Source organism: Sordaria macrospora, chromosome 6 (assembly GCF_033870435.1).
Source record: "Sordaria macrospora chromosome 6, complete sequence".
In the NCBI taxonomy this organism is placed as follows: Eukaryota; Fungi; Ascomycota; class Sordariomycetes; order Sordariales; family Sordariaceae; genus Sordaria; species Sordaria macrospora.
In genome coordinates, this window is record NC_089376.1 from 3,443,628 (window position 1) to 3,470,022 (window position 26,395).

Below are 26,395 nucleotides of genomic sequence, written 5' to 3' on the forward strand. Positions count from 1 at the left end.
CTTGCGCGCCCGCTCCCCGGCCCCGGCCCCGACCCCGACGCCCGACGACGGCACCCCCGGCCACCTCACCCGCAGCCGCATCCCGGTACCCGTCCACCCTTGCGTCGGTGGTCTTCCTGTCGTCGCCGCCGCCGCTCCCAGTGCCCTTCGCGCAGGCACCACCAGACCTGGACTGGTCTCCTCGTCGTTGTTGGCGTCCGCGCTGCCTTCGGGTGGCGGTCAGGGCAACTTCGGCTTGGAGTCAGTGCCGGAAGAGCCTCTCGATGATGGTGAGAGCATCGTCGAGGGTGCTGGTAGCTCGTCGTATTATGGATTGTAAGTACCTACTTCTCGAGTATGAGTTCGAGTGGATTCTTGTTTGCCCTTCATCTCTTTTTTCCCCTTCGGTCATGTTCCCCTTCTTTGTTCTCGTTGTATCCTTGTCCTTTCTTTTTCGTCATGTCCTTTGTTTCTGGTGTAAGGTTCGCTGCCATCCAGCCCGGTCAGGCCAGGAGCTCTAGCTAGGCTAGGACAGACTTCCATTTAACTGGACCTGGATGAAGAGTGTGGCGAGTTACCTGCTTTACAGAAAGGATACGGACGGAAGGACAGGCCATGCCCTTGATATATCCGCCCTTGACGAGAAGTATGAGTTCGCGTCTCTTGGTAGAGCGGGATGATATCTCTTTGGAATGGGGTGGGTTGTAACTTGGATCGTATCGCGTCTGTGGCCATGTTTTCTGTGGTACCATAGCTCATAGGGGATATGGGGGTTGGGAGTTGGGACTTGGGACGAGACTGTCTTTGTTTGCTTTCAAGCTGGCAAAGCAACAACGTTGCCCTTCAAGCGAGCACCAGATTCTTCGAGCGAAGCACCAAACATCTGCCCTTCAAGCGAAGCACCAAACATTTTCGAGTCATGAGAACAAAACAGCTAACCATTTCCTTTCTTTCCCAAAAACAGACACGAGACAACCAACGAAGAACTCGAGTTCTTCTTGGGGGAGACGACAGGTGATGATGAAGAAGAAGAAGAAGCTTTGTCCCCTTCTTCTCATTCCTCTCTCATCCAGGAGGTCGTCGCTAGCACACAGCAGCAGCAGCAGCCCTCTCCCTGGGGTATGCAGCACATTCTGGGACACCGCCGCACAGCGGCGGTTTCGACTATCCCCCTCGTGGTCGTGGCGGCGGTCCCGGCCCCCCCTCTCCGAGTGGGCGGAGATGAGGGCTTCTTTGTTGAGGCCTTCTTCAATGCCGAGGAGGAGCAGGGTCGTCCGTCGGGGGTGATGTTGATGATGGCCCGGAATGATGATGTTGATGCTGCTGTTCGCGTTCCTGCCGTTGCCGCTGCCGTTGTCGACGAAGAACCCGTGTCTTTTTTAGCCGAGGAAGTTGAGGAGGAAGGAGCGGATGACAACGTTTCTTCTCCCTCTTGTTCCGTAGACAGCCCGCGGGAGACATCGATTATGACAGCAGCAGCTCCTGCTGCGACGGTCGAGGTGTCTTGTGAAAACAGGACGAAGACTCACCCCACCGGTGGATTCGATGTTGCAGTTGCTAGCGAGAGGGAGAAGTCGGCGACTACGATCGCGTCAGACGATGAACCCGAGGAGCAGCAGCAGCAACATCGATCGGTTTCCTCTGTTTCTGCTACCACTACCTTGCCAGTTACCCAGCTGGATGGTGGCGTGCCCGGTCCGGCTGGTATTCGTACTAATACGGCGGGCGGACAGAATTTCCTTGGGGCGGACGCTGCGGTTGGCACCCGCGGCCGAAGCACGACAACAACAGCAGCAACCACAACGCCTGTGGCTCCTGGCGAAATCAGAGCGCGGCCCTCCTCGTCTAGAGAGAGGGGGGAGGTTGAGGGACCTCCCAATTCGTCCAGTCCACAGGTTGTTGATATTGTTTTTGTTTCCCCTCCTGTTCCTCCCAGGAATCCGGCGCGCCTCTTGGATATCTCCTTGAGTGGAAAGCGCAGAATCAAGCAGCAGCAGCAGCAGCAGCGGGAAAGCTGTTCCCAACCCCCTCGTTCGACTCCGGTTTTCCCGCCCCCGCTCAACTTGCCGGCGGTCTCTGGCTTGAGTGGCGGTCCCGGTTTCGAGGACATTCCGCCTGTCCCTCCGCTCCGCATTAACCGCTCCCCTTCGGTGGTCCTAGCTGCCGACCGTCCTGGTTTCCCACCGCCGCCCAACAGGCCGCTTCCGCCCATCCCGGGGCAAAGCGTTGTGCCATTGGGTGGCACCCAGGTACAATTGGGAGAGTGCGTTGGTGTGGAAGACGTGGAGTACGAGGGAGACGTGGAGGAGAGTAACTACGAGGACTCTGACAGCAGGGAGTCGCTAGTGCAAGTGCAACAAGGTCATGGTGGTGGTCGTCCGCGTCTTTACGCTCCGAGCCTTTCCACAATCAGGGATAGCTCGCCGGCACCACCTCTTGTTGCTGCTTCTTCTCCTGTGCTTGTCGCCTCGGCTACGTCCTCTTCTTCACTGGTTGGAACACCTAACCTGCGCAGGTCCTTTACCGCCTCGGACGAGTATGGTGCCGCCGACCAGCGCGCCCACGCAGAGGAGTCACCTACCCGCCATCGGGGTAGTGATGCCACGGCTCTCGGGGTAGCATACGGCGAAACCAGCTTTGTTCAAGGCGACCGACGACGCTGGGGGATGGTTCCCCATATGTTGGGTGGAGAGGCCTGGTCTCGGCTGGCTTCTTCTTCCCCGACGCCATCCTCCTCAGCAAACTCGGAAAGGACCGCTCGGCCGGCCCGCACTACAGGCGAGGAACAGGAGGAGGTTCTCCTTCCTCCTGCCGACACCAACGACGATCTGGTTCAGCACGACGTCGCCATGATGGACCGAAGCAGTATTCCCTTGGCCTAGTTAGCCGAGGAGGCTGGCTTCGCCATCGATAACAGCGCCATCCTCCAAGACTTTGGCGAAGGTGTGCCCTCACGGGAGGAGGGTCCTGCTATGGACCGTCTCGTGGAAGACCCGGTGCACGGGTCGACCACCACACTGGAGCCAATGACTGCGGAAGTTGCGCCGCTACGTCTTCGTCGTGCGCCAGCCATGAGACGAGGCTCGACAGCCGTCACCAGTACCAGTTCACCACGCCCCCAGCCGCAACCGCAACCAGAACGCCAACGCCCTAACCTTTATACCTTCCCTCGTCCGCCGTATGGTTTACGTCCTGATGGTGGTTCAAGCACGCGAAGCCCGAGGCCTGGTGGTACAGCTTCTGCTTCTGCGTCTGGTGATGGTGGCCTCGTTTCGTCCGTTACCGTTGGTGTCACACCCACAACAACAACTCGCCCTCCTTATGCGTCAGGAGCTGGCGTCGAGTTTCCAGTGTCTTCGGGTGCACACGATGCGATCATTCCTCCCATTGATGAGGCAAGCACTTCTGGTCCGATATCCCCTGGCGTTCTTGAATCCGGTTCTGGTTCTGGTTCAGGACTCAGCCGTGGTCTTACACGGTCGGCGACCCATGCCATTGTCCCGCCGCCCATGCCACTTAGTTCGCCTCCGCCGATACCTGGTGGTTTTGCCCGTTCGGCCACTCAGGCCCTTCCTCGACCTGGACTGCCTATGTCGACTACTTTCGGTGGTGCTATCGGCGGCAACAACTCCTCTCGTTTTGGGACTGGCATGCGATCAGTGTCCGCGCCTAGGCCGATGGGTGCCCCGACTGAAGGTGAAGATGAGTTTCACGCCGGCATTCGGACATACATTGGCCGCACTCAAGACAGGTACGAGGAGCAGCGAGCGGCCTTGCGCCCAGGACATGGACTTCGTTCGAGGACGCAGACTCTAGGCACTTTCCCCCCGTCCACTATCACTTCTCCGCCAACGAGCTCTGGGAGGGGTAGCGGCAGCGGCTCCCACCAACTCAGCGGTTCCTCGATGGCAACCTTGTTCCTTGGCTCTCCAACCTCGCCGGGAATGATGGGTTCACCAACCCCACCGACGCCAGGCTTCACCAGTCCTTCCTTTCCTTCTGGCTCAAGTAGTCGTGGTCGTGGCCGTGGCCGTAGTTCGCGCGGTTCGCGTGGATCCCGTGGTTCGGCGTCAAGTGTGCCTCAAGTTCAACCGCAACCGCGACCTGAAATCCGAGTGGAGATGCGCGAGAGAGGTCCTGCCATGGTGACGGTCAGAGACCCCAACCAGCCCGAGAGACCAAGGAGTGAACCAGCAGAAGAGCCCAGGTCATACTGGAGCTCAGACACCGAGGAAGAGCCTTCGGCCATAGAAAGGGTGCGAACCGTTTTCAGCAGGCTGAGAACCAGATCTCGCGGCAACCTTCGGCGGGAAGCCTCGTCTTCCTTTTCCACCACCAATAGCTTGAGCCCAGTCACCACCAGAGACGGTGGTCCCCCTCGTCACCCCGATATTCCCCCCGTTCCGCCGCTCCCCACGTTTACGTCTGGGACATCTCCAATTCCCTCCATTCCGATACCTCCCATCCCTACTAACGAGGACAATGACAACCACGACGATGATGCAGCAGTGAATCAAGCAGGCGGTGGATCTCAAAGACAGAAGCAGCTGAAGAAGAAAAAGTCGCTGGCGAACTTGTTTGGAAAGAAAAGGGAAGAGTAAGGGGACGCAACCAAAGACGTTCCGAGGCATACATAAGACCTCTACATATGCAGGCTATGCATTTCTGGGTTTCAATGAGAGCCCGTGTCCGAGTATCAATGCCTTTTCATTTTCATATTTTACCTTGCTCTTTTGCTGATGGAAAGACAACATGAAGACAACATGAAGACAACATGAAGACAACATGAAGACAACATGAAGACAGCATGACGGGGAAGATGGCGTGCGTGAAAGAATTGATAAGAAAAAAAACGTAAAAACACAAAACACAGAGAAAAAATTCGCTTCGTTTGGTGCACTTGGTGAACTCGGTTACTCAGGCGGGAGCTTGAGGTTGTTGCTTTGCTTGGTAGCCTGGTTGTTTTCTTGGTTGGAGTTGTTGACATTGACATTGTCGTTCAAGTTGGATTGTGGAGTCGTGGCCAGGATGTCGTCGAGTCCGGGTGGACTCAGGGCCTATGGCGTTAGCACTTAGCTCGCTACTTTATTCGCTTAGGTCAGGGGTCTGCCTGCCGGATGGTGTCGGGACTTGCCGACTTGGTGCCAATGCCAATTGTCTGGTGGCTCGTGCACTCTCTCCTCCCCCGCAATCTCCAATTCACTGGACCTTTTTGGAGGTGGGCCTTTTTTCACAAAAGAACGCGGCGCGTTTGAACGGCAACGAAAAACGCACATCACCAATTCTCCGTCACCTACCCTTGACGTGTGCATCAAGTACCACCAATTCCCCATACAACACCGGGAGGTCATCCTCTGTTTCTCGCCGCCACTTTTCTTGCTCGACATCAATCGGCGCATACCAGCATGTCAACATCAATCTGAGCACACATTGTCTCTCCGACTAGCGCATCAATCCTGAAGCAATAAAAAAGATGGGCAGTCAACAAAGTGTGCCGGAAGGCGAAGATGGCGACGTCAGAAGCAGATCAGCCTCGCCCTTGGTCCAGGGTGACAACAACAACAACAACAACAACAACAACCACCACTGGGGCAAATACGAAAATAACGAGAGCTACGATGCCATTCCCGACGTCCCCTACGGCCAGCGGTTCGATAACGACGAGCAACCACAATCACCTGTCGCGCCTCCCTCTGGCGAGCGCAAGAAAAAGAAGAAAAAGAAGAAGAGCAAGGACCGACGCTCGTCCTCCCCTTCTGCTGCTGAGCCCGAGCTGAACGGCGATTCTCACCACCACCGAGACTCGACAATCGCAGACCCCGAACTCGCCACGATCGAGGAACAGGAGCCTCAAACAGAGGAGCCCAAGAAGAAGAAAAAGAAAAAGAGAAAGTCCAAGCCTGAACCTGAACCCCAGCTCGAAGAGGAAGAACAACAACAAGCCGAGCCCGACCACGAGTCACCCCACCTCAAGTTCGAACGCCCTGAAGTCGCCGAACCCGAACCACATGCACAGGGATCTGCCAAGTTCAAGAAGAAGAGCCGCAAGTCCAAGAAGGTCACTGTCGACATCTCAGGTGACCTCATTAGCGATGGCGAGGACAGTGTCGAGCGAACCACAAAGATTCACAGAGGCGAGGCTCCCAGTTCCGAGCACCATGTCAAGAGGCGAAGACTGTCACCCGAACCTGTTGCCGAAGAGGACGACGAGTACGACCATGGGGAGGCTGATGCTTCGTTCGTCAAGAGAGAACCCGGAGCCGACGAGCATGAGCCAAGCATGGTTGGTGGTCATGAACACACATCACCCCTTGTGGCCCGTGAGCGACGAAGGGCTCGCTCTGCTTCGCAACATCCTGTCGAGGTCGCTTCAAGCGCTTCTCTCGTACCACAATTTGCTACCCAGCAGTCATTAAGCTTCTACGATGAAAGCTTCAACAGCACCCGCATTCCTGCTTCGGTCATTCGGCCAATGGACTTGGGCGACGAGATCGATGGCCTTCCCAACACCCAGGGTTTCGCCGATGGTTTGCCCCCAAGCTCTCAAGGGCAGTTCGAGGGCTTTGCTCACAGCTCCCAGCGACCTCGTACCGACGGCCTCCCAGCTGTCAACAGCAGGATGTGGGAAGTCAACATGCGCGATGGTGTCATGGACGATGACGAGCCAGAGTATGGTCATGCCAACGAGGCATACATGCCTGATGCGGACGAGAACGAGGCGGATAAAGCTGACGGGGAGACTGCTTCTTCTGCTGGAGATCCTGAACCTGACAACCACTCTGATCACGAAATGGATATCGACCAACCAGTGGCCAACAACGAAGAACCAAGTATGGAAGTCGATGCCGCTGCCGAGGTCGAAGACGCCCAAGAGTCTGCCCCTGAGGTATCGGTCACCCAGACTCCTGCTCCCAAGGCTCGCAAGTCTCGCACCAAGAAAGCACCAGCTCAACCCCACGCCGAGCCTGAACAAGTCGAGCAAACCGAGGCAGCCACTCCTGCGCCGACATCTACAACCAAGACGCCGCGCTCCAAGGGCTCGAAGCGAAAGGTGAAGGTCCCGTACTTTGAACGTGAGGAGGTTGTCGAAACACGCGATAACGCCGAGAAGTCTGCTGAGCCTTCCGTCAAGGAAGTTGCTGCCACCCAAAAGGAGCAAAAGCGGGAGAAGAAGCGTAAAGCACCGGCTGAGGACGAACAGGGCACTGCCAACGTCGAGCCAGCGCCTAAGAAGGCCAAGGTCAGCACAAAGAAGAAGCAGCCAGCTAAGAAAGCCGATTCCGAAGAAGACAACTCTGAGATGGAGGAAGCTGGCGATAACTCCAAGACGGCCAAGGCACAGGGTCGCATGACGAAGACCGAACATGCTCGCATAAAGTCGGTTATCGACTCTTTCAGAGAGGCCAATGGACTCACCAAGCATGCGGTCAACGAGATGATTCACCAAGATCCACGAAAGGAGGCGAAGAACCGCGAGCTTTGGGGTCTCATTGCTGATGCTTGCCCCGACCGGCCACGAAGAAAGGTGGTTAACTACTGCAGGCAGCAATTCCACAACTTCCCTGCCCGCGGTTCATGGACCAAGGAGCAGGACGAGCAGCTGGAGAGCATGCTCAAGATCCACGGCCAAAAGTGGACGTTGATCGGTGGTCTCATCAATCGCTTCGCGGACGATGTTCGTGATCGGTACAGAAACTATCTGGCTTGCGGGGGCAAGAACAGAAAAGACTACTGGTCCGAAGACGAGGAGGAAAAATTCCTCAAGGTGGTTGCCGAGGCCATTGACAAGATCAAAGCCAGCCAGGCCAAGGACAAGAAAAGGTCCGACGACGAATCGCCAGAGAGCCTCATCAACTGGCAGCAGATCAGCACGGCCATGAACCACACCCGGACTCGTCTTCAGTGTCTCCAAAAGTGGAAGACGCTGCGCAAGAACGAGGCTTTGCCCGATAGCATCATGGTCAAACTTCCCGATGGTGAATCCTCTCGCCTGGACAAGGCTCGCAAGGACTTGCGCAAGATCACACCCGAAGACAAGGCCCTTCTGGCGCGTGCCATCCGCGATTCTGGTGTCGACCGCGAGAATAAGATCAAGTGGAAGGAAATCCAGAAGGACGTTTTCGACAAGCAGTACGCCAAGACTGCGCTGACAGTCACCTGGGGTCGTCTGAGACAAGCCGTGCCGCAATGGGAATCCAGATCCACCCAAGAGTGCGCCAAATATCTCTGCGACATGTACGAGCGCGACGCCGACTGGAAGGGCGACGAGGGAGTCGGCGGTGGTGACGATGATGCGGAAGATGATGCCGATGCCGATGCCAGATCTACCGTCAGCAGACCTGCTTCCGTGGTGGTCTCGTCTACGCAGCAGACCAAGATCTACCGCACGCCCAGAGTCGGCCTGTGGGAAACCCCAAAGGAAACCAAGTCCAATCCCAGCCATGTGTTTGCCGAATCTTCAGACAATGAGATGCGTGGCCGGACTTCTCAGCGGGCGAGACAGCGCGCAAAGCGGTTGAAGGAGTCGGAGAAGGCGTCTTCCAAGTCAAAGAAGTCACACCTTTCGGAGGCTATTGTCCAAGACGAGGATTCCGATGAGGATGAGGTCGAAGAGAGCATCAATGGAGACATCCCCGCCGTCGACGGCAATGGCAACCAAGACTTTGACATGGACGACGCTCCCGATGTTGATGACGAGGAAGATGAGCCAGCACCATCAGCGCCCGTCGTTCGCAGTCGAGCTGCTAGCGTCGACCTCGGTGAATCCTCCTTCATCTCAAGCCCGCAACTTCCCACCTCCGCCCAGAAACGTCAAGACTACTCCGACGACGAAGACGACGAGGATATCATCGCCACCACATCCAAAGCCGCCGCCCTCAAGGCATCCAAAAAGGCCGCAGTCCGCACCTACGGCAAATCTTCCAAGTCCACCAAATCCAAGCGCAAAGAAAAGGATCTCGACCTAGACGTCCCTCTCGTCCTCGGCGCTGCCGTCCCGATTCCCTCCCTCCCGCCGCCGACATCTACTTCTCTCTCCACAGCAAGTCATAACCATCCCCAGCTGAGCCCCAAACGTCCCGCCTCCGCCCGCCATCCATCTGTCACCATCAACGAGAACGACGAATCTGACCACTCCGATGCCCCTACCGCTAGTCAAAGTCAACATAACAGAAAACGTCGCATCCTCACGCGCCAGCCATCTGTGAGAACGACAGAGACGATCATCAAGACTACCGCTTCTGTGGCTAAGGCTAGTAAGCGGCGCAAGCCGACTCCTCTCGGGAATGGAGAAGCAGATTCTTCGGAGTTAGCAGTTGGAGTCGCATCGGCAGTACCAAATCACTTACTCCATGAGCTTGACTCAGAGCTGGTAGAGCTGGACGGTAACCTAGCCGACGACAGTCTGGTTTCCCTCGACAGACCGGGTGATGTCGTTGGAGGCGTAGGTAGGGAGAAGAAGGTGGCTAGTAAGGCGAAGGAGGTGCGCAAGAAGCTGGCTGCGGCTTCTGCTTCTGCTTCTGCGGCTGTTAGTGTTGCGGGAACGCCGAGGCCGCTGGTTAAGACTAGGGCTCCTTTTGTGGATGTGGATGTGAGTCAGGTGGCGGAAAAGGTTGATAAGGCGCAGGACAAGCTGAATAGGGAAAAGGACTGGAAGGTGCAGCAAGACATGGACACTGGTTCGAGAAGTTACAGTGTTATTAGCAGTGATATGGATGATATGGAGGATATCCCGGCTGTGTTGCCTGTTTTGGGAGGTACGCAGACGCAAGGTACGCAGCAGGGCTAGATGCCTTGGACGGGTCATGGGTTATGGATGGAGGAGTGAGTTAAATGGACCAAACGTGTTGTCTTGTTGATTTGGTTGGAGTTGGACTTGAAGATGGACTTGAAGAAGGATGACGAAGAAAGCATGAAGGAAAGCTTGAAGTGGAACTGGTCAAAATGTCACCAGGAGTTATGGTTATATCATTGCATTTCAAGATTCAAGAAGTTATAGGTCTATGGACTGATAGAGGCTTGGTCCTCAGGGACTGGCTTAAAAGATGCTCAAAAGATGCTCAAAAGATGCTTAAAGAAGATGCGTTTGGGTGCGGTTGTTTCATTCATGCGCGGGTATTATTGCATTCATTCACAGGCAGGGCATCATGTTTTTTCATTAGGAGTAAATCGGAAGTGCATGTCGAGAAGTTGAAGTTGAAGTTGAGAAGTTGAAACGCAAGTTGAAGCGCAAAGAGGTGTGACCAGGTCCAGCTAGCTAACAGTACCTGCCTCTATCGATCTATCATGGATTCATAGTCATCCAAGAAGATGATTAAGGACTGGATGGGAAGTAACCGCTAGCCAGGTTATGGACCATGATGAATTATTAATTGCTCTCGCGCAAACTACCGTTTTTTCGTCTTGATGATATCATGAGGATGCTTTGTTTTGTGACGAACCGTTACAAGCACAGGAGTATATCGCTGGGATAGAACAATAGAGTAACGGAGTAGTAGCCGAAAGGTACTGGTAGATTGTGATAGCTATTGCTTGCTGAAGAACCATAATAACAAAGGCCGGGAGGCCTTCTTATATACTTGTGACGGCGCGGCTCAACCGCTGGTCAGCATTGCTCCTATGGCTGCATGGTTCTTGGCAGTGCACAGTATATCCTTTGCGCCGCAGCCATCCTTTGTATTCTAGTTCTTCTTTTTCCTCATCTTTCGATCTTCATTCAATAGTAGGGTCATTGTCGCTTTGCCGCATTCCTTCCCTCTATTCGCCGTGACAATACTGGTCTTCAGCCCCGTCCCGTAGTCCCGTAAACTCGGGACCCCGGGTCCTATCTGATTGGTCAATTCTATCTAGATACATGAGGCTCAACGATTGGATCGTAATTTGTTTCCTCTTTTCTCGTCTTTGTCGCGTCTGCTGTTTCGTGATGCTGTTTCCTGATCTTCCCAAGATCAAAACCGAACCAACATGTCATTAAGATTTATTTACCCTACCTTGTGCTCCCACACAATTACCTAGGTACCTACATAATCGGCTTTCCGAATGTCTGTCTGATTGCGAAAACTCTGAACGCTGTTCAATGACGCTGTTCAAGGTAACTCCACAAATGAAAGGAGATGAAATGAAACGAAATGAAGTGTGTAGATGTACCTATGTAGCATCTCATCGAGAAAGCTCTGTATAGACTGGTGTAAATAAGTCCTTCTTGATTTGCAACTTGACGACTGTGTAGGGTACATAGGAAACATAAATCTTAGGTGGATACCTGAGGTAAGTACTTAATCCTTTTTCTCTACATATATTGTACCAGTTACATGCACGCCAAAGATGTGACCTTGTGGTCCGCAATCTATTATTAATGCTCGAGTCCGAATTTTGTAAGTGTGAACCACTCTATTTTTTTGAATCCCCAATTTTTCGTGTTTCCCACTCGGTACCTCGCTTCGGACTCCCAGCTTTAAGCTGTTTCTACCTTTCTAATCTTTTAAGTCTAACCCACGACGCGTAATCCTACATTTAGGCACCACTCAAACCTCAGCAGCATCTGGTCCAGCCGCGGATTCCTTCTACAGCCGGCTCCTGCGAGACTAATACCGAGACCATTTGCGAAACCATCTGCAAAGATACATCAGATCAGATCCTACCACCACCATCACCACCACCAGCAACCATCTGCGGCCAAACAGGTCTCAACCCACCATCTACACACTCCCAATACTCGCGATTGACCGCGTACTTCACCGCCATCTCGATATTGTTACTATGGCAGAAGGCCGTGATAGCATTGATCTCTCTGGTCTTTTGGGTGCGACTTCTTGAAACCATGTCTACGGCGCTGAGGGAGTAGAACTTGGCTGTTTTTGCTGTTGTTGATGAGGTGTAGCGGGTTTTGCCGGTGTCAGAGAGGGTGTTGGTGTTGGGGGTGGTCATGCTCCGGGGGATACCACCGGTGCTGGTGCCGGTGGGAGGAGGGATGTTGGGGATGTTGGTTGAGTTGATAGTGAGGTTTGTGGTACTCCTGTGTTACGATCCAATCATGGAGATTAGACTAGCCGACCAATCAGATCGGACCCGAAGGGAGGACCCGAAGCCCCGGGTCCAGTATATCGGGTCCATGAAGACCGGTATAAAAGAAGGCCTTCCCCGGCCTCTTGTTACCGGTTCTTCAGCAAGCAATAGCTATCACAACCTACCAGTACCTTTTGGCTACTACTCCGTTACTCTATTGTTCTATCCCAGCGATAATACTCCTGTGCTTGTAACGGTTCGTCACACGTTGCTTGCTCATCAATCTGCACACCAGTATTCTGGGATTTGCTGCTGCACCCGAAGTTTCCTCAAAATTATCAAGTTTCCTCAACCACCTTGACTCATCGTCACCATGTCCGGAAAACAACCTGCTGGAAGTTCCGCCAGAGGACTCGCTGGTGCTGGTCACCCGAGCACCGATTTCAAAGACCTTGAAACTGGCACCGACACCATGACAGGCATTGTTGACGACAATGGCGATCCCGTCAAGGCCGCCGACCTTCTCGCTAGAGAAGAAGCTCGCACTCGCAGGGCTACCCTCGTCCCTGCCATCACCAAAGACACCGGCGACGTCGAACTGCGCAACATCATCAACATGCTCCGCAACAAGATCAACGACCTCGAGGCCATCACTCCGACGGCCACGGTCGTTCCCAAGAGCACCATCAAGCTCAACGCCCCGCCCAAGTTCGACGGCACTAAGAAAGAGGACCTCCAAGGCTTCCTCACCCAGATCCGCGCCCACCTTCGCTTCACCAATACCGTGGACTCTGTCCAGCAGGTCTTGTACGCCTCCTCATTCCTCACCGGCAAAGCCCTCGAGTGGTTCCAACCCACTCAAGCGGACTACCTCAACAACCCCTGGAACGAGATGCACATCGAGACCCAGAAGACATTCACCGACTTCGAGTACTTCGAGAGTTCCATCAACCAGGTCTTTGGACTCGCCGACAAGGTTCGCCAGGCCGAGACCAAACTGAACGAGCTCCGCCAGACCAAGTCAGCCGCATCCTATTCCGCCGAGTTCAGACAGCTCGCCTTCCGCGTTGACTGGAACGACGAAGGCCTCAAGTACCAGTTTTACCGCGGCTTGAAGAGTGACGTCAAGGACGAGCTCATCAAAATCGACCGCAAGACCAAGAGCCTCGACGAATATATGAACGAGGCCATCGTCATCGATAACCGCCTTTTCGAGCGAAAGAGAGAGAAAGGCGCTGGAGACAGTCGCCCTCGCGCACCCGCTAACACAGGGTACAAGTACCAGCGTGGAGGCAACAGCTACAACAACAGATCACGTAGCACCGCGTATGGCACTCACCCTGGTCCCATGGACGTTGACGCAATCGACAACCGCGACAACAATCGCAGAGGAGGTCCCAGCAAGGACAAGAAGTGCTTCAAATGCGACAAGCCAGGACACTTCGCCCGCGATTGCCGCAGCGGAGGCAACAAGCGTCAAGGAGGATGGAAACCAGTTCCCACTCACTCGACCAACTCCATCAGCAAGAGCAAAGGAAAGGGCAGGGAGGTCGACAACATCGAGATCGACCACGACTTCGCTAACGCCCTCGCCGCACTTGTGGACGACGAACCTTCTCGCACTATTTGCATGATCGACTTCGAGAACGAACCAACTGACGACTACATGTCGATCGAAGAATACGATCAGTACGAACAGTATGAGCGCGGCCAATTCGATCCCGATCAAAGCGAAAGTGACCACGAAGACTACATTCATGGCACTGACATCCATCAGCTCGATTTCAACAAAGAGAATAAGCAACACCGCGGCCAAAACCCAGTCCGACGCAGCCAGTCCGTGCCGCCTGCGCCGCGTATGCTCTTGTCAGACGTCGACGAACGCGACGAATGGCCACTCGCCACTATTATCCGCGACGAGCCAGAAGTCCATACGGATCTATCGGATGTTATGAGAGATTCAGACACGGACACCGACGACCAGATGGATCGCAACGAGCAACTCCAGTCCGAGCTGGACCGACTTAACCAACTCGTTGACATCGAACGCGCAAGGGTCACCGAGCTCAAGATCCAGCAGCTTGCCTACAATCACACCCGACGACAGCTCCATCGCGAAGACTGTCAACGATACGAGGATACATTCGTCGGTTCCACCAAGCACCCGGAGGAACTTATCTCCCTCATCCAGTCTTCGTTGCAAGGACTCAAGAAGAAGGTCGCACAAGAAGATCGCAAGAGAAGAACCTTCAACTTGGACGAGAAGTACGATCGACAACTGGACAGCGAATACTACGCTGGACCAATTGATAGCGACGACTCCTTCATTGAGACCTATCCGCCTAGACCCATGCTACAGTCGATCGGAGTGTCGGCCTTCGAGGCGAACGTCCACACTGTATGTGACCATCCTTGGTCTCCTCATGTAGGGGATCACCCTCAAGTCCATCCAGGACACCCGTCTCACAAGAAAATCGCCTGGATCAATTGTCTCTACGACGCTTGCCCCTGGCACCTGTCCTACAAGATGGAAAACGATCATTCCCCACAACGGATCGTGGAAAACGGGGATTTCGCCCCTGTTCGAGCGACCTATCACAAGGAATCCATCAACATGTGGGACGTGGGTCGATCACGCGATCGTGAAGGAGGAGGAAAGCTACTGAAGCTACCCCTCAAGGATGGATACGGAAGAGACTGCATGTCTTCTCCCTACTCTCGCTATCAAGAATGCTGCCGAACCAACTGTGCAGTCCATATGGCCGACAAAGCACGACAATGGCACGCTAGGCAAACATTGCAAGAAGAGAAGAACAAGCAGGGCCTCCGCAAGGAACAAGACAAGGAAACTGCAGCAGCATCGTCTTCAGACACCAGCACGGTCTGTGGACCCCCGACAAGGTCAGGGTCCCAGAGGAAACGCCGTGGTGGCCGCAGAAGACAGGGAAATGGCGTCAGCTCCTCGCGAGAGGACCGCGAGTAGCTGCACCGCCACAGATCCTCGAAGTAAGTCGAGATGAGGACTCGATTTACGAGGTCCAGATGACCTGGACACAGCCATTCCAAGGAAAAGCAATGGCCATGATCGACTCAGGATCGTCGATCAACCTCATTACACCACAGACGGTGAATGATTGGAAGATCCCATGGGTACTCAAGAAGAGACCCTACAGAGTGTACACATTCGAAGGGAAAAGTCCTAGCTATGAAGAAGGACAGGTACTACGAGAAACAGTACCAATGAAGGTTGTCATCAACGGGGATCTACAAGAAATCGTCTTCGACATCACCCCAATTGGGAAACACGACGCCATCTTGGGTAGACCCTGGCTGAGGAAATACAACCCGGATATCGACTGGAGCAATAAAACCATCAAACGACGAACACCCAGCGCTCCAGCGACAGAAGAAGTCTCAGTCACTGACCGAAAGGGTTGGCATCCTTCGTCACACGAGACTACGCCACCACTAGAACCATCAAGAATGGTCATGTTCATCAACAATTACCCCGAGGAGGGACCACCTCCTGAACCACCACCCAAGTCTACCGATGAGCGACTCAAAGACGTCCCAGTCCAATACCGAGGATACAAGATCTTCCGGTCGTCTTCTGAGTGCACATTGCCAGCACACGGTCCATGGGACCACGAGATACCCTTGAAGGAAGGTGCCAAACCCAAATACCAGAAGATCTACCAGCTTAACGCTGCACAGATGAAGGCACTCAAGGAGTACATCGACGAGAGGCTCAAACTGGGACATATCCGAGAATCCCAGTCACCATGGGGCTCCCCTATTCTCTTTGTACCAAAGAAAGACGGAGATCTTCGCCTCGTCATTGACTACAGACATCTCAACAGCGACACGATCAAGAATAGATACCCACTACCGCTGATCCAAGAGACGAGAGATCGACTCGGCAAAGCGACAATATTTTCCAAGTTCGATCTTACCTCGGCTTTCTCACAGATTCGCATGAAGAAGGGCGAAGAAATCAAGACGGCATTCAGAACCCCATTGGGACATTACGAATACCGCATTATGCCACAAGGCCTCACGAACGCACCAGCCTCGTTCCAAGCTCGAATCGATGCTGTGCTCAAACAATTCGCAGGAGAATTCGTGATGGCCTACATTGACGACATCATCGTGTTTTCTGAAAATGAAGAACAACATCAGAAACACGTCCACAAGGTGTTGGCCGCCCTCGAAAAGGCAGGCCTGTCCGTCAACCCCAAGAAGAGCGAGTTCCACAAGGAACAAGTAGACTTCCTGGGCTACCGCATCTCCCCGGGTCAGATTCGCATGGACCCTACCAAGATCAAGGACGTCGCCGAATGGCCAGCACCCACTACGGTAACAGGAGTACGAGGATTTTTGGGGTTCGTCAACTCCTATCGTCGCTTCATCAAAGGATTTGGAGGCATCGCCAAACCATTGAACGATCTCACCAAGAAAGACGTCGGATTCAACTGGACCAAGGAATGCGACGACGCCTTCAACAAACTGAAGCAAATGATATTGGACGATCCGATTCTCATGTTACCAAACCCCGACAAGGAATTTGAAGTCGAGACTGACGCTTCTGACTGGGCTATGGGCGGACAACTAGGTCAACGAGACGACCAGAACCGTCTACACCCAATCGCATTTTTCTCAAAGGCATTCCGTGGACCAGAGCTCAACTACCCGATTCACGACAAAGAGCTCATGTCCATCATATGGGCCTTCAAGGAATGGAGACCATGGCTCAGCGGAACTAGAGAAACCGTCAAAGTATACTCAGACCACAAGAATCTGACGTACTTCACCTCGACAAAGGAACTTAACCAACGACAGACACGATGATCTTAAGGTCTACAACATCTCAAAGGGAGAACCTGACGACTGGATCCAACGAATCACAGACGCACAACACGAAGTAGATGACGAAGAAATCAGGACGCACCTATCATCCACAACCGAACCATGGCTACACAGAGGAAAGCTATGGGTCCCGCCAACACTTCAGAAAGAACTCGTAAAGGACATCCACGAGTCTCCGGAAGAAGGCGGCCATGCTGGCATTGCACGCACAATTGCAAGGGTACAAGAGACATTCGGATTCGCCGGCATGAAAGGCGTCATCACAGAAGTCCTACATGAATGTGAGATTTGTCACAAGACAAAAGCGAACCGACACAAACCCTATGGACTGCTAGAACCCCTGCCAGTATCCGAAGGACCCTGGCAATGCGTTACTATGGACTTCATCACAAAGCTGCCCGTATCAAGAGACCCAGCCACCGGCATTGAATACGACAGCATCTTAGTGGTCGTTGACCGCTTTACCAAGTTCGCCTACTTCCTACCATTCAGAGAAGACACTGGCGCAGAACAACTTGGCCACATCTTCATACGACACATCACCTCCAATCACGGATGGCCAAAGGAACTCGTGACTGACCGAGACAAACTATTCTCATCACGATTCTGGCAAGCCTTCATGAACAAATTAGGTGTCAAACACAAGATGTCAACAGCGTACCACGCAAGGACCGACGGTCAGACGGAAAGAATGAACCAAGTCTTGGAAGCTTACCTACGAGCATACGTCAACTACGAACAAGACAACTGGTCAGAACTTCTTCCGACAGCGCAAATGTCCTACAATAGCTCGAAGACGGAGACAACGAAGGTAACACCCTTCTTTGCCAACTTCGGCTACGAAATGAGCTCCCGTAGGGGATGGGACTCAGAATCACTCGTGCCCAGAGCACACATCCGCGCAGAAAGGCTCATTGAAATGCACGAAACACTGCGCGACGAACTCACATTCGTCCGCGACAGAATGAGCAGATATTACGACCGCACTAGATCGACGGCGCCGATCTTCAAGAGGGGAGACAAAGTTTACCTCCTTCGTCGTAATATCAAAACAAAACGACCTAGTGACAAGCTTGACTACAAGAAACTGGGACCCTTCAAGGTTCTCGAGAAAGTCAGCACTAGCAACTACCGTCTTGAACTACCCAAAGGCATGCGACAATGGCCTACTTTCCACATCTCACTACTGGAACCAGCGCCCAAGAACGCCAGACTCGACAAGAAGGTCGAAACCTGGAACGAGGGTGACGAGTTCATGGCAGAAGACATATTGGACTCCACGATCGAAGACGGTAATATCAAGTACCTTGTCAAATGGGAAGGTTACGGACACGAAAGCAATACATGGGAACCCTCAGAATACCTCCGCAACTTTAAGAAAGAGATTGAGGATTGGCATCGCCAGAATCCTGACCGGCCACAACCGCCGCCCCGAATTCAGGCATCTCCAACCCATTCTCCCGAGCCCACTGGTCAAAATCCAACCCCTCCCCGGTCAAATCGACGGGGACAGGGTCGTCGGAAGAATTAGCAGGCTCCCCCAGAGGATTGCCGACACCCAGAGGATTATTGTCACCAAGCTCCTCCGCCAAATCAGCCATCCCGCGATCAAACATTTCCTTCTGACGTTTCTGAAGATGACGTTTCTGCTCCCGCACACGCAACAACCGAGACTGAATTTCCACCGAGCTACGCAACAACTTATCTTCCTCCTCCTCAAGACGCTTCGCATCCTTCATGGATTGATACACTGAAACGATCAATACAATGAAAGCAAGAGCTGGAAGAGAACACTCACAACGACGAGTAACGTCCTGGCCGTCACAAGAAGTTTTGCGACGAACACACTCGCTACACGAGTTCGACTTCAAAGGATCAACAACACATGTACGCCCATGACGATGACAGCTGCTGCACGGCATTTCGGATGGTTCGCCAGCGCTCTCAATCAAAACTGCCAAAGCTTTAGTGGCAGCCCCCTTTTGAGCGGACCTGCGAGGACGAGAGACACGAGAAGGATTCATAATGAAGGTTGTTAATGGAGAACTTACCAGGAACAAAAGGGACAGGGTGACACAGGATTGTTAAAGAAGAACGATGGTCGGGAAGGGAGAGAACTGGGGCACGGCAGGCAATAAGGTAGCGACTAACAAAAACTCGTTGGCACCCAAGCAACGGAAGCGGATAAGTATTATTATTTAGGGTACATTGTGGCGTTGAGGACAAAGCCACAGAGAGGGGGGCATCGTGTTACGATCCAATCATGGAGATTAGACTAGCCGACCAATCAGATCGGACCCGAAGGGAGGACCCGAAGCCCCGGGTCCTAAGCCCGGGTCCCGGGGACCCGAGACGAAGGTTCGGGTCCACGGGTCCAGTATATCGGGTCCATGAAGACCGGTATAAAAGAAGGCCTTCCCCGGCCTCTTGTTACCGGTTCTTCAGCAAGCAATAGCTATCACAACCTACCAGTACCTTTTGGCTACTACTCCGTTACTCTATTGTTCTATCCCAGCGATAATACTCCTGTGCTTGTAACGGTTCGTCACATCCTGTTGGTATGCTTGTTTTGGTTGTTGTGAGCTGTGTTGGAAGAGGCAAAGGCAGAGGTGGAAGGGCGTTCAGCCTGTGTCTGATCTTGACCACCAACACCAGGATTGCGAGATTTGGATGGGCGTTTTGGGCCTCTCGTAATCAACTGGCGGAACCAAGACGTTCGTCTCTGGTGTGCCTGGGAGATATCTTTGCCACTGCCAGCATCTGCCTCACCGGCTTCACGAGCCTTCGTCGGGTCCTGCTCCTGACAATCCTGTACCTGCTCAGGCTTATCATCGCAGGTTTCGCGCACATCATAACCCAGCTGCTGCACCCTCTTCTCCACCTTATAGACGTCGCTCATCAACAGTCTCCTGCACCGTTTTGCGGGAATGACATCCACGCCAAGAGATGCCAAATACCGTTGAAACGACAAATCAGGGTCAGGGTCTGAGCAAGGGAAATGTTTGCCCTTGCTGCAGATGCCACCGCCACCTCTGGCACCGTTCAAGTCGTGGAACAAACGTGAGGGCTGCTCGGCCGAGTCAACGACGTAGAGTGTCTCCAGACGGAGTGTCTGGCGCAAGTGCACCGGAAGGTTGGCTCTCGCCCAGATGGTTGACTGAGCTCGTTGACGACCGATTTCGAGAACCTGAAGGGCGCAAGTCAAGGGGTCGATGAGGTAGTAAGGGAGTTTGGATCTGTCGGAGAGATTGGGATTGGTGGCTCGCCAATGATTGGTAACATCGCGGATCCAGTCCGATGTGGTACGTGACACAGTCAGTTTGAATTGCCGTTTGGACGGAACAGACTCGGTGGTCGAGGTCGAGGAAGCCTTTGAAAAGATAGTCGAGGTAGTGGTAGCCAGGGTCTCAAGACTGGACTCCGAAGGGGACGTTGAAAATGTCGGGAAAGGGGTAACCGATGAGGTCGACGAGGAAGAGGATGCAAGACTACCACGTCTAAGCTCTCCCGGCTTCTGAACGGTGTAGAGCTTAGGTGCTTCTTCTCCCCGTGATTGACACAGCTTGCTGACGACGCGGACATCTCTGTCCCACGTTTTTGTGGATGGCGGCGAGAAGAAGATGATTGAAGTAATGCGAGTGACTGGAGACTCGAAGTCTTTCTTTGAACTTGTGCTGCTCGTAGGGCTGACAGAAACATATGCCACGGTCCGCTCTCTATGCTTGACCGGGATGTACTGGCCCTGGAACGAATCGGGTGTCGAAGGGTTTGTTAATGTCGGTGACTCCGTATGATCATCTGCGTTCGCTTCATCTTTCTCTTCCTTGACCCCAACCTGCTTCTCTGACACCGTGCCGTCATCATCTGTGCTTTCCTCGTCAATCTTATCCTCCGAGGAAAAGCAAAGACTCTCGACGACCTTCATGTCATCAAACGGGCAGCTCAGCCTGTTCCTCAAGCTCAGAAGCGGCTTCTGCAGATGTCCCTGGGTTTGGTCCTGCTTTGGGCTCGGGTCCTGCTCCTTTTGCTGTGCCTTCTGCGTCTTCTCTTCCTCTTTCTTCACGTCCTTCTCCTTCGCACTATCCCCCTCTTTCTTCTCCTCTTTTTTCTCAGTCACCTCCATCCTCTTCCACATCCTCTCCACCTCCTCCGAGCTCACCACCCTCTCCGGCTGAAACCTCAACATCCTGGCCATCTCCCTGCACCTCTCCTCATTCTCACCAACTACCAACGTCCCCGTCACCTCTTCCATCTTCTCATCCTTCTTACCACCTTCGCCATATTTCCTGTCCTTCCCATCTTTGGCGGATTGCTGTTGACCCTGATCCTGGACAGCAACACTCCTCGACAAAGTCCACCTACCAACAACCTTCATCGGACAAATCGGCACCTTCAACCCAAGTACCCTGGTAATGGTCGCGGCTACCTCTTCTTCAGACGTGAACTCGTTATCGAATCCATCTTCGTCTCCATATCCACTCTCCTCTCCGCATACCCCAGCCCCAGCCCCGCCCACTCCATCCTCACTCCTCAGACCAGAAGCAGATGACGACCCAGAAGGAGAAGGTTCCCAAACAATAACAAACGGTATCCCAACCGCTTGCAACCTCGCAATAGTCTCACCCGCCGATGGCCGTGGTAGGAGAGGATGTAGCAGCTTTACTGAGTGCTGGTGGAAGGGGTTTGGGTGGAAGTTTCCCTGTCCTGATTTCATGTTGGACTTACTAATGGGGTCGAGGTTGATCTTGATGTTTTTGTTTTTGTTACGGTTCGAAGTGGATGATGAATCAGAGGCGGAGCCAAAGCGGGAGTTGGAACCGGAGCCGGAGCTGGCTGAGTTAGAGCTGGTATACCCCCTTTCAGAGATGGAAGCGCTGTCGGAGACGGAGATGGGGAACCAAGTTGCGTCGCTGTTGCTGTTGTAGGTGCTGATGCTAGGTGGGCTTCCTGTGCTCCTTGGACGATAGATGAGGGTAGAGACGTGGAATATGAATGCTATTGTTGTTTGTGGATGTTTCTGTTTCTGGGATTGTGGTTGGGGTTGTGTCTGGGTATAAGCCTGCGTCTGAGGTTGTGCTTGTGTCTGTGTCGGAGGTCCTGCCTGTGTCTCGGGTCGAGGTCGTGTCTGATGTCGTGAAGTAGGCATAGGCAGAGGTTTGTTGGTGGCGTTCATCGTCGTCGGCGAGTTGTGACTGTGATTTTGGACGCCAGAGATCGTGATGATGGGATTTGGACCGGCCATGATCGTGACTTTAGTTGTGATCGCGGACCTGCCGTCTGCGAGCCTGGCCCGTAGCCCCGTGGAGTTGGTAGTGAGGGAGTTGAGGTGGTCGATTCGGGATCTGGGGGACTGACGGGCGAAGACAGACCGACGAGCAATAAGTTGAGGCGGACTGGCTGCGATACTTGGAGGACCCCGTCCTGCTTCCACTGCAGTGCTGCTGAAAGAAAAAAAAGCCGGGACGCGAATGTCTTACTAGAGGTAGGTATAAGTAATCGCTTCTTGATCCAATCAGCGTCGCAATATTATCATCGAACAATTGCAGATTCGAATTGCTCAGGCAGGGCCGCAATATTGTCGAAAAGTTTGGGAGTGTCTCTCCCGGGCCCAGTGTGGGAAACTAAGAGGCTGAAACCTGCAACACAGTCAGGTCAGGTCGGTCCTGACCGCCGCATACAAACTAACTGCGCAGGCACAACCCATCGCAACTTCCTTTCCACGTGGAAACAGTGCGTCATACCATTCACTCGAGCCCAGAAAGCGGTCGGGGACGAGACGAGACGGAACATTTCAGATGAAAAAGACGGGACGAACAACCAAACCACTGAAACTTCACTTGCTGCAGTGCGGTCACGCCGGGGTTAACGAAAAATAAACATGAAACTTGCACAATCCAGTAACAAACATATACCACATACATTGCAGGGTGTATCCGCAAACAACCAAAATGATTACCTACCTAATCATACATGCCACAACCCAATTACCCAAACACTTAATACCCATTAGCCTTCAACCAGCTCTTAACACCCTCGGCATCCCTAAGCTTGTACGACGCCCGTCCCCTAATCTTATCCTTGACCTGCTCCAGCGTCCTGTCGAAGCCCTTGGTGCTGACCTTGGTGAAGAAGTCCTCGATCTCCTTGAGCGTCTCGAGATCCGCAAACTTGGGCAAGCTGACCTGGATCATGCGGTCGACAAGAATGGGGTTGCCGCCGAGCTTGCCGTTGAACTTGTCCCAGTTGTCGCGGATGTAGGCCCAGAGAAGAGGACGAGCGATGCGGTTACCGGCCAAGTTGCCAGAGAGAATGTGCATGTCGGCGCCGGGAACAGAGTCTCTGGGGTGGGCGGGAGGCGCAGCGTCGAAGAGGAAGGGGAGGAGGACGTCCTTGACGAGGGCCTCGTCGGTGACCTGGCCGAGAGCCTGGAGGCAAACCTCCTTGCCGTCGATTGCGGGGGTGGTGAACCACTCGTGCTTGATAGCGGCAACGGCGTTGGCGGCGTCCCTCTTAATGGCAGCACGGTAGACGGGGAGACGGAGATCCGCAGGAATGGGAGCACCGGTAGGGTCGGCGCGCCAGGCGTTCCAGCGCTTGAAAGCCTCATCAATAACCTCCTCGTGCGAGTTGGCGACAGCAGTGAGGAGAAGACGCTTGCGGAGGAGAGGGATGTTGTAGTTCTCGCCGTGCTTGGGTTCCCAGCCAACCTCCTTGAGAGCCTTGTCAACAAGCTCCAGAGTGAACTTCTCGAGGCCCTTCTTGACCTCCTCATCATCGCCGAAGATGGACTTGAGGGTGTTGACCGAGTCCAAAGCTTGGCTAAGAACACGGTAGTGGGTCTCGTTCTTCAGGCCCTGGACGAAAGACAACAGAGCGGCAGTGGTGGAGTTGCCAGCAAATGCAAGATCGGCCGCGGAACCGGTGATGAAGATCTTGTCCTCGGTAGTAAGATGAGCGAGCTGAGTGCCCAGAGTCTTGAGACGAGACTCGGGGTAGTTGACGCGGTAGAAGCCGGTGGCGTTGGCATTGAGCTGGTAAAAGTCTTGGCTGACGCCGTCGATGGTGGTCTCCTTGGTCTGGAAAGACAAAGGCTCAATATCCTGGGAGCCAACCTTGCCCTTGAGGGACAGGGGAATCCACCAGGTGGTCTTGTCATCCTCAGGCTTGACATCGCCGGTAGAGAGGAAGCGGGCCTGCTTAACTGAAAGAGTCTGATCCTGACCCTCGGTAACGCTGACAACAGGGAAACCGAGTTCCTCAATCCAGGGGCGCATAATGGTCTTGACATCGACACCAGAAGCCTCGCTCAAGGCGTTCCAGAGAGCCTCGGTCTTGGCATTGCCGTAAGCGTGGCGCTGGAGGTAGAGGGCAATACCCTTGAGGAAAGTTTTGATACCAAGGTGGGAGGCCAACATGCGAATCATGGAACAACCCTTGAGGTAGCTGATCTTGTCGAAAATCTGGTTCACATCAAGAGCGTCGCGAACCTCGACCTGAATGGGGTGCGAAGCGCGGACAGAGTCGAGGAGGAAAGCCTGGTCCATACCCTCGTTAATGAACTGCGGCCACACCTCCCAGTCAGGGTGGAGGTGATCGGTCGCGAGCCAACCAGCCCAGGTAGCGAAACCCTCGTTAAGCCAAAGCTCATCCCACCAGTCCATGGTCACAAGGTTACCGAACCACTGATGGGCAAGTTCGTGGGCAACGACGTAAGCAATACGGTTGCGGAATCTGGCCTCGGAAAGCTTCTCGTCGAACAGAATAGCGGTCATGCGGTAAGTGACAAGACCCCAGTTCTCCATGGCGCCGTGGGTGAACTCGTGGACAGCCAGGATATCGCTCTTGGGGAGAGGGTAGTCAATCTCAAACTGCTCCGAGAAGTAGTCGATGATCTTGGGGGCGTGCTCAAGAGCCCACATGCCCTGCTCCTTGAGGCCGCGGGTGGTGTAGACACGGACGGGGAGCTTCTTGCCATTGTACTCGCGGTCGGTGAAGGCCTCGACGTACTCAAAGTCGCCAACAGCCCAGGCCAGGAGGTAGGTGCTCATGACAGGGCTGCGCTCGAAAGAGACAATCTTCTTGTTGGGACCGGAGGACTTGGTTTCCTTGACGGGCATGTTGGAGAGGGCGACCTGGTCCTCGGGGATCTCAATGGCGAAATCAAAGGTGGCCTTGAGGTTGGGCTCGTCGAAGCAGGGGAAGGCGCGGCGAGCATCGCACGACTCGAACTGGGTGCTGAGCATGTAGTGGAACTCGTCGTCCCGGGGAACGCTGGCGGCGGCAGGGGCAGCGGGCTTGTACTGGGAGCGGTAGAAACCGGCCATGTCGTGGTTGAGCTCACCGGTGAACTCGAGGGTCAGGGAGACATTGTCGGCGACGGGAAGGTCCTCGGGGAAGGAGATGGTGGAGCGCTGGGCCTTGGTGTCCTCGGCGAAGGTGGTCGACTCCCATGATTTTTGGCCAGCCGTCAACTTGGCATTGAGGAGCTTGATTTCGAGGGTGTTGAGGACAATGTCCTTGGTGGGCTTGACGAGGTTACCGTCGATCCTGGATGTTGTCGCAAGTCAGATTTGCGCCTGAGAGATAAAGAGCCCAGGAAGTTGGAAAGCTAAAGCTTACCTTACGGTGCCCTTGTAGGACCACGAGTTGAAGTCGAGATCGCGGATCTCGAGATCATAGTGGGTGGGCTTGAAGTTGTCGGGGAGGATGTCGCGGTCCGTCATGTTTTCTCGGCGTTTGGCTCTGGCGTGGGCAGAGCAGTAGCGGGATCCAAGGACAAGAAAAGGGGGAGGAGCAGCAGCAGAAGTCTGGAGCTTGGGGCGATGGCGAGTAGTTGTAGTAGATCTTGGAAAAGTCCTGGGCGAAGAAGAAGAAAGAAGAGAAGAGGGGACCGACGACGAGATAGAGTGGAACCGGGAGACAGAAGATGGACGAATGACGAAAGAAGAAGCCGGCGTAGACCGTCTAGATGAGGAGGAGGGCGCTAACAACGGGCGGGAAGCTGCATGGATGTGACGAGTGCGGGGTGACTTGAGGTTTGTTGTTGTCGATGTTGATATAGTCCTCGTCAACCTCAGAGTCTTCCACCTGCCAATGGCAACTGCATTGGTCTTTGTCCTCACCGCTGCCAAATGCATTTTGTCTCTCTTTCACTAATGATCACCGATACCGTCCTTAAGACTGATGCTTCCAATTGCTGTCTGCCAGTCCAACAGGGGCACGGCACGGCACTGTGGTCAGAGTGATCTCGAAGCTCAACCCTGGTATGGAAGGACCAATTCCTGACAAACTAACAGCTTCCACTTCCCTTCCACTTCAGTTATTTTTTCTCTTTATTATCTCATATAACCCCACTGCAAGGGCCAATGTAGAGAGGCAATTGGATAACAGGAGTGACAAGGTGGGATCAGACCGTGTGAAACAGTAAGAAGTGAGTAAAAAGCTGCTGTCAAATGTGCGGTTTGCGTCGGGATGCGCCGAAGGAGGGTACCGAATAATATCTGGTGGATGCTTTGACTTCCACTTTCTCTCGCAACGAACAATGTCG

The 26,395-nt window shown here is 53.8% G+C and overlaps 7 protein-coding genes across 7 annotated transcripts; 5 read left to right on the forward strand and 2 right to left on the reverse strand.

Annotated features, from left to right (window-relative positions):
- Window positions 1-1,325: 1,325 nt before the first annotated feature.
- SMAC4_09357 (uncharacterized protein) lies at window positions 1,326-2,861 on the forward strand (the record flags this gene model as incomplete). Its single annotated transcript, XM_003344057.2, has 1 exon — window positions 1,326-2,861. Exon 1 carries the CDS (start codon window positions 1,446-1,448, stop codon window positions 2,859-2,861), a length of 1,416 nt encoding a protein of 471 aa, XP_003344105.2. The 5' UTR covers window positions 1,326-1,445.
- Window positions 2,862-5,452: 2,591 nt separating this feature from the next.
- On the forward strand, window positions 5,453-9,766 carry SMAC4_09358 (uncharacterized protein; the record flags this gene model as incomplete). The annotated part of the gene is made up of 3 exons (XM_003344058.2): window positions 5,453-9,181; window positions 9,235-9,505; window positions 9,547-9,766. The coding sequence occupies 2 exons, from the start codon at window positions 5,453-5,455 to the stop codon at window positions 9,235-9,237; spliced, it is 3,732 nt and encodes a 1,243-aa protein (XP_003344106.2). The 3' UTR covers window positions 9,238-9,505; window positions 9,547-9,766.
- Window positions 9,767-13,840: 4,074 nt separating this feature from the next.
- SMAC4_14017 (uncharacterized protein) lies at window positions 13,841-14,965 on the forward strand (the record flags this gene model as incomplete). The annotated part of the gene is made up of 1 exon (XM_066091732.1): window positions 13,841-14,965. The coding sequence occupies one exon, from the start codon at window positions 13,841-13,843 to the stop codon at window positions 14,963-14,965; it is 1,125 nt and encodes a 374-aa protein (XP_065947565.1).
- Window positions 14,966-15,039: 74 nt separating this feature from the next.
- Window positions 15,040-16,853, forward strand: SMAC4_14018 (uncharacterized protein). The gene has a single exon (XM_066091733.1). It carries the CDS (start codon window positions 15,058-15,060, stop codon window positions 16,828-16,830), a length of 1,773 nt encoding a protein of 590 aa, XP_065947566.1. The 5' UTR covers window positions 15,040-15,057; the 3' UTR covers window positions 16,831-16,853.
- A 371-nt stretch (window positions 16,854-17,224) lies between these two features.
- Window positions 17,225-18,379, forward strand: SMAC4_09824 (uncharacterized protein; the record flags this gene model as incomplete). Its single annotated transcript, XM_066091017.1, has 1 exon — window positions 17,225-18,379. One exon carries the CDS (start codon window positions 17,225-17,227, stop codon window positions 18,377-18,379), a length of 1,155 nt encoding a protein of 384 aa, XP_065947567.1.
- A 1,014-nt stretch (window positions 18,380-19,393) lies between these two features.
- SMAC4_09170 (uncharacterized protein) lies at window positions 19,394-22,090 on the reverse strand (the record flags this gene model as incomplete). The annotated part of the gene is made up of 3 exons (XM_066090908.1): window positions 19,394-20,947; window positions 21,008-21,552; window positions 21,616-22,090. 3 exons carry the CDS (start codon window positions 22,088-22,090, stop codon window positions 19,394-19,396), a joined length of 2,574 nt encoding a protein of 857 aa, XP_065947568.1.
- A 361-nt stretch (window positions 22,091-22,451) lies between these two features.
- SMAC4_09169 (uncharacterized protein) lies at window positions 22,452-25,957 on the reverse strand. Its single transcript, XM_066090907.1, has 2 exons — window positions 25,468-25,957; window positions 22,452-25,395 (listed from the first exon to the last, which is right to left on the reverse strand). Exons 1-2 carry the CDS (start codon window positions 25,569-25,571, stop codon window positions 22,845-22,847), a joined length of 2,655 nt encoding a protein of 884 aa, XP_065947569.1. The 5' UTR covers window positions 25,572-25,957; the 3' UTR covers window positions 22,452-22,844.
- Window positions 25,958-26,395: the final 438 nt, after the last annotated feature.